We start from the raw sequence: 7176 nt of genomic DNA on the forward strand, positions 1-7176 counted from the left end.
CAGAAACAAAAATAGGCCAAGTATGGCATGCCTGTAATCCCAGCATTTGGGAAGACCCAGCAGTGAGGCAGGGGGAGCATCACAAGTTCAAGGCCAGCCTGAACTACATAGTGAGACCCTGTCTTAAAATTTGAAAAGTATGTATATGATTTTTTTATATGAAATTTACAAGAAGCCAAACTAATCTTACTGTGACAGAAAACAAATCAGTGAATGCCTAAGCCTTGAGGTAGAGGTAAGAATTTATGGAAAGGAACATGAGCGAACTTTTTGGGTCAAAAATGTGTTCTCTGTTCTCTCTGTTTTTTTTTTTTTTTTTGTACCTGGGATTGAACTAGAGCCCTTTGCTTGTGAGGCAGGAGGCAGAACCATTGAGCCAAATCTCCTGCCCTGTTCTCTCTCTTAATTGGGCTATGTAGGTGTATGCATTTGTCAAAAGATGGGCTTTATCTTGAAGTGTATACAGTTGATTGTATGTGAATTGTGTTGCCACTATGTTGGTTTGGTGGGGGTGTGTGTTGAGACAAGGTCTCTCCATGTGGTTCAGGCTGGCCTTGAATTCACTATGTAGCCCAGGCTAGTCTTTAACTCATGGTGATTCTCCTACCTCAGGGTCCTGAGAGCTGGGGTTACAGGCGTGTGCCACCACACCTGGCTAACTATGTTAATTTTTAAAACTCTATGCCGTTCCTCTTGCCTAGCAACTCACCATTTCTCATTTGGATGAGAAAATGGTGTACCTGATGTCACTTTGCTTCTTCACCCGCATACTTTAGGATGGGACCTGTAACATGGAGATGTGATTTTGTTACTTCCCTACACATCATGCTTTAGTTGCTCACCACCTTAGCTCTGTAAAGTGGCCTGCAGTGCCTTCTGCCTGCCTTTGGCTGTCCTATGAGATCATGTTCCTTCACTCCCTGCCTCTTGCACTTCTTATGGCTCTGAGTTCTAAGCAAACACCGTGGCAATTTCCTGTCTTCATTCTCTCACTTCAGCCTTTTTGTCAGTGTAGTAAATAACATTTTATCCTTTTAAACTCAGCTCAAGACTCTTCATCATAGCTTTTGTAGATAAATTTACCATTTTGGTTTATTATATTTTTACTTCTCTTTCCCCCACTTGTGAGCAAAATGATTAGTTTCATTTATATTTTGGATTTACCAGGCCTGTTCCACAGTAAAGGCTCAAAGAGTATTTGATAGGATGATTTAATATAAGTGTTCGCACAAGCTAAAAGTATACAGATAGCATGGTTATTACTATTTTGTTTTAAATGAAATTGTATACAGAAAAAAACTCGAGATTTTTTTTTTTTTTTTTTTTTTTTCCAGGGTGTCACTTTTTTTTTTTTTTTTTTTTTTTTGATACCAGGGATCGAACTCGGGTCCTTGCACTTGTGAGGCAGTGTTTGTTTTGTTTTTTGAGACAGCATCTCACTATGTGGTTGAGACTCACCTGGAGCTCACTATATAGCCCAGGATGATTTTGAACTCAGCAATCCTCCTGCCTCAGCCTCCCATGTGCTGGGATTACAGGTGTGCACCACTCAGCAAAACTCAGAAGATTTTTATCTACCTTTTTTTTTTTCAATTCTGGACACCAAACTCAGGGCCTGCAACCATATTAGCTAGACAAGTGCCATACCACTACTGAGTTAAACCCCCAGCCCTTACATAAACATTTAACCCTAGTTTTTTTTTTTTTTTTTTTGGTACTGGGATCAAACTCAGGACCTTGTGCTTGGGAGGTAGGTGGTGGCACCACTGAGCTAAATCCCTGGCCCAATACTAGGCATTTTTGACTGATGAAATAAATTTCTTTAATAGTTTTGGCATTTTGACATGTTTTGAGAAATCATTTAATGTGCTATTGCTTCATGAAACACATACACTGGAAACTGTAACTTGCCTACTCAAATTAATTTTTGCATTTCTTTAGGTCCACAAGGGAGTTACAAGTTCCAGTCCTTTAACTACAGACCTGACTGCAGAGATTCCTGGTTGGCCAAAGAATATTTCAGTGCAATCTGAAATGTCAGAGGATCCTGGTACTACACTCAGTACTCAGCAAGTAAAAAGTCCTGGGAAAACCCAGACTGCTACCCCTCTTCCAGTGGCTCCCTCCTACAGTTATGCTACTCCTACACCCCGAGCCTCTTTCCAGAGCACCTCGGCATCAGTACCAGGTGACCCTTTGCTCCTGCCCTCAGAGATAAAATGGGAAAGTAGAACATTTGCCGAGTGTCCCCTTTTAGAGGGAGGAGCAGAAGGATACACAAGTTGTATTCTGTATGTTAAGGAAATGTACCCCTGTCCGTGCCCTTGTAATCATGGGACTTAGGGTTCTAAATCTCATTCTCAGCAGGTCCCCAGCCTGTGGAACTTTATGAAGCTCATTTTCTCAGAGTCAGGTTCCACTGTGGCTTAAAGGGATGAGATTCAATTAAATAATGTTCAAAGAATCAAGCAGAAGCCGCTGGAAAGAAACAGTTGGATTGATGTACCTATCTGAAAGGCTGTCTGTAGGTCAGATTATTTGTATCTCTGATTTTTAGAGCATTTTCACTCTTAAAGCACTCTTTTTTTTTTTTGGTGGGGGGTACCGGGGATCAAACTCGGGTCTTTGTGCTTGTGAGGCAGGCGCTGGAACCACTGAGCCAAATCCCCTGCCCTTAAAGCACTCTTAATTGGGAGATTTATACCTGGAGTGTTGCTTTAATAGGTCTGTGCTTCATGGGTGCTGTTCTAAGAAAGGAGGAAATGATTAATCAGTGGTTAGTAAAATGAGAACCAAGACCTGTCATGTGAAGGTACAGGATCCCAGGAATGAATGTAACTATATTGTATACCTAGATTGTACCAATAAACTCAGTAAAAATAAAAAAAAATCAGTGGTTAGTAATTGACCTCGAAAAAGTCAAAAGGGTAAAAGCAAAGCCAATAAGAACAAATTTTTGCCAATTTTTAATTTCCCAGGATCTCCTTTGGTGGTAATATGGAGTGAAATTTCATGGTTTCAATCCTGATATACCAAAATAATTTTTGTGTTCAGGCTGAGTCCCTATAATTTTTGGTGTAATTGTGAAGGGCTTCGGTTGTACTGTATTGACTAACCATTTTTTGGTCCATTGTACTTTCTGTGAATATAATGGTTTACTTTACTCTTTTCTTTTTCTGAAAATCACTTCAGAGAGCTCTTATTCCATCTCCTGGGGCATCCAGAGGCTGGAGCTTCCATAAAGGATGGTTTCATTTTCTTCCAAGTGCAATGTTCCCAAAGATAAGCAGATAAATCTCAGGTTTCATATTTATCTAGGAAGCCCTTCTCACCTCCCAGCCTTGAAAATTGAGCCAACCAGCCTGTTGTTTGCCTTTAGCCCTCTTAGTGCTGAAGTCTCATGCCAACAAACAATTATTGTCAGAGAAGAAATAAGATTTGTACAACCAGTTGTTCTCAATGATCTGTGAATATTTTTAGTTACATTCTGGGGAGTGGGTGGGAGTTACTGACACCCAATCTCCAGAGCAGACCATGGCTTCTATAGAGTACAAGAGGGAAAATTAATGTATCTAGAGGGAGAATTGGGTAAGAAAAGTGACATGATGAGATTAGATGGTGTTGGTTGTCTAGTCCCAAATTAGGCAGGTTGCTAAAGCATGGTGTGGGATTGGAGGTCTTAAATAGGAGAGTAACATGGTGTGTATTTTAGAAGGAGTAATAGTGGTAAGGTGGTGAGTGTAGGCACAATTTGGTGGCGTACAGCTGTCATCCTAGCATTAGGGAGGCTGAAGCAGGAGGCTCACTGTTAGTTTGAGGCCAGCCTGGGTTACAAAGTGAATTCAAGGCCAGCCTGAACTATATTGAACTGTAAAGTGAGACCCTGTCTCAAAAGACAAACAAAATAATTCTTGGAATAATCTAATTGTGAACAATGAAACAAAGGTTGTAGCATTTTTATTGGAAAGGCAGGTTCTGTGACTGACATTTACTTTTCTTATTTATTTATCTTATTAAAAAGATTTTTAAGGGCTGGGGATTTAGCTCAGTGGTTCTGGCACCTGCCTTGCAAGCACAAGGACCTGAGTTTGATCCCCGATACCAAAAAACACAAAAAACATATTTAAGCCGGACATGGTGGCCGCACGCCTGTAATCCCAGCACTCGGGAGGCTGAGGCAGGAGGATCATTGTGAGTTCAAGACCAGCCTGGGCTACATAGTGAGTTCCAGGTCAGTGTCAACTACATAGTGAGACCCTGTCTCAAAAACAAAAACAAAAACAAAAAAAACCAAAAAACCAAAAACCAAAAACAAAAAAAACCCAAAATAGGTGTGGTGGCACACACCTCTAATCCCAGCACTTGGGAGGCTGAGGCAGGAGGATTGCCACAAGTTTAAGGCCATCCTGGGCTATGTAGTGAGTTCAAGGCCAGCTTGACCTACATAGGAAGACCTTGTCTCAACACCCACCTCTCCCAAAAAGTTATTTATCAGAACAAAAGTTACCCTTAAAATAGAATTTGCACTCTGGAAAATAATATATAAAGAGGACTTAGGGGGATATCCTAGTTAAAATACAGTGGAGAGAAATTCGGAGGGAAAGGAGGGAAGGTAGAATATGGCATGATTAACCAGAAGCTATTTAAGATGGAGGTGTCAGCAGGAGCGACTGTCCCTGAAGAGATGAATGGAGATTGGGTCACGTTTAGATCTGCTAAGCATCAGCTCATTGATAACCCTGAGAAATCCATTTCAGTGGAAAGTGCAGACAGAATCAATCTGCAGGAGATTTGAGAGCAAAAATACTTAGGAAATGAAGGCAGCAGTTGAATATTATGTGGGGAAAAACGCTTGAGCACAAAGGAGGGAGAGACAGAGTGCACTCTGAATCTACTTCTTATCTCTGGTATATTTGCTTTGTTTCCAGTGGTAAAAGAATTGGTGGTGTCTGCTGGAAAAAGTGTCCAGATAACCCTGCCCAAGAATGAAGTTCAGTTAAATGCATATGTTCTCCAAGAACCACAGCAAGGTAAAAAAAAAAAAAAATCCCTTTCCGTTTGGATACCATTTCAGTGTACAGTGATACCACAGACGGCAACTCACTCTACAGTAGTCCAGTTAGCATACCGGATGTGCTCTAGTGTGAGGGTATTGTGAGTGTCTGTAACACAGGAACTGTGTACTAGACTCTGAGATCGTGGCCGTGATGTCAAACCTAGGTTCAAATTCCAGCTCAGCCAGTCACTGGTTGAATGATTTTAAGCAAATGACTTCTTTGAGTTCGATTTCTTAGTAAAATTGGAGTAACAGTTCCTACTTCACAGGATTAGTTTAAGAGACAAATGAGATATTATATAAATCACCTAGTTCAGTAACTCCCATATAGCTGATGTTTATGAGTTGTAGGTCTCATATATTAGGTTGTATTACACCCATTTCAAGAATAAGAAGCTGAAACTCAGATTAACCTGTTTAACTGGGCATTGTGGTGCACACCTGTAATCCCAGCTACTTGAGGGGCTTAGGTAAGAGTATCACAATTTCAAGGCCAGCCTGCAGTTTGTCTCAAAATAAAAAAGTCTGGGAATGTAGCTTAGTTTTAGAGCACTTGTCCAGCATGCATAAGGCCCTGGGTTCAATAAAATGTGATACCAAAAAACCTCAATAGATTAACCTGTTCATTTTGGTCAAATAACTAGTAAATAGCAGATATAGAACTTGGAGAGAAGTTTTTCAGGTTGATGGCTATTATGGATTTGTCATTTAAAAAATAAGCTTGGCTGGGCATGGTGGCACATGCCTGTAATACCAGTAGTTGGGAGGCTGAAGCAGGATGATCATCTCAAGTTTGAGGCCAGTCTGGGCTACATGAGTTCAAGGACAGCTTAAACTGTAGTGAGACTCTACAGAGTAAGACCCTGCCCCCTCCCCAAAAAAGCTCAGTTTGTTTGGTTGGTTGGTTTTTTTGAGACAGGGTCTCACTATAATTGAGACTGACCTGGAACTCACTATATAGCCCAGGCTGATCTCGAACTCACAGTGATCCTCCTGCCTCAGCCTCCCGAGGGCTGGGATTATAGGCATGTGCCACCACGCCCGACGTAAAAGCTCAATTTGTGATACACAAAATTCAGATTTATAAAATATACATGAGTTGGTATTCACTATTTAAGAAAAACCTTTGAAAGTGACCATCCTTTCACCTTTAAATTGTATACTAATATACCAAAGTCTGACTTACAAATATAAGCATGCCCTTAAGACCCCTTATGACATGAGTTAAGCATTGGAAAATGATCTGGTTAGGTTTATGTTGTTATCTTTAAAAGATTAGTCAATCAAAATATTCCTCTCTATTCAGGATAGGGCCTTCCTTTTTTTTTTTGTACCAGGGATTGAACTGAGGACCTTGCTTGTCAGGCAATCACACCGCCACTGAGCTTACATCCCTGGCCTGGTCCTTCCAATTTATAAACACATGTTTTCAAAATTCTTTATTTTGGGGCCTTACACCAGGTAGTGTATTTATTAAAAAATTATTTTCCTAGAATACAAATACCCTCTATAATCTGTATTTTTGTTCTCAAATTGAGATTTCTTTATCAACTTATTTCAGCTTCCTTTAGAGTTCTTTGTGGTAAGTTAACCTGAGTGGATTTGGTGGCCTTTGAAGATGGAGGGGAGGAGAAGAACTGCATTGAGCTGTGATTACTTTATACTTTCACTCTTTTGTGAAAGATATGTTGGGCTCTACTGCACTTTTTCTAGCCTGTATTTGTGCACACTTCTCTGTGTTATTATCATCTTACAGGTCAGTATTACAGAAAATGTCACTTCAGAAGCAGATGCTTTTCAACTTTGCTTTGCCCAGGTTCTTCAGCCTTCACCAGACTGTGAAACTGGGTGCATTCAAGCCTCTCACAGTTGGGGGAACTGAGGCAGGGCCTGTCCTATGGTGACATGTTAGGTCCCTATGGGTTCAAAATCCTGGTTTCAGAATCATTGCCTGAAACATTACAGTTCAACATTCTGCCCAACAGACTTTTAGTCAGTTGTTCCTACCCTTGAGCAGATTTCTTCTTATAAGCCGTAATTCATCCCCTAAGCTTTTCTGTCCTAAGAATATCCTTTTTAAAAAAAAACATATATGTTGCTAGCCATCTGTCTGTCTGTCT

The 7176-nt window shown here is 40.6% G+C and overlaps 1 protein-coding gene across 5 annotated transcripts in view; it reads left to right on the forward strand.

Annotated features, from left to right (window-relative positions):
- Kiaa0319l (KIAA0319 like) overlaps positions 1-7176 on the forward strand; it is a 136015-nt gene that overhangs the window by 64342 nt on the left and 64497 nt on the right. For all 5 annotated transcript variants that reach the window (XM_033767711.1, XM_033767708.1, XM_033767709.1 and 2 more), the window contains exons 4-5: positions 1942-2188; positions 4929-5030. In XM_033767711.1, the coding sequence (XP_033623602.1) occupies positions 1942-2188; positions 4929-5030 (349 nt within the window). The remainder of the gene's footprint in view (positions 1-1941; positions 2189-4928; positions 5031-7176) is intronic.

Source organism: Fukomys damarensis, unplaced genomic scaffold (genome assembly GCF_012274545.1).
Source record: "Fukomys damarensis isolate Sample0158 unplaced genomic scaffold, DMR_v1.0_HiC HiC_scaffold_23, whole genome shotgun sequence".
Classification (NCBI taxonomy): domain Eukaryota; kingdom Metazoa; phylum Chordata; class Mammalia; order Rodentia; family Bathyergidae; genus Fukomys; species Fukomys damarensis.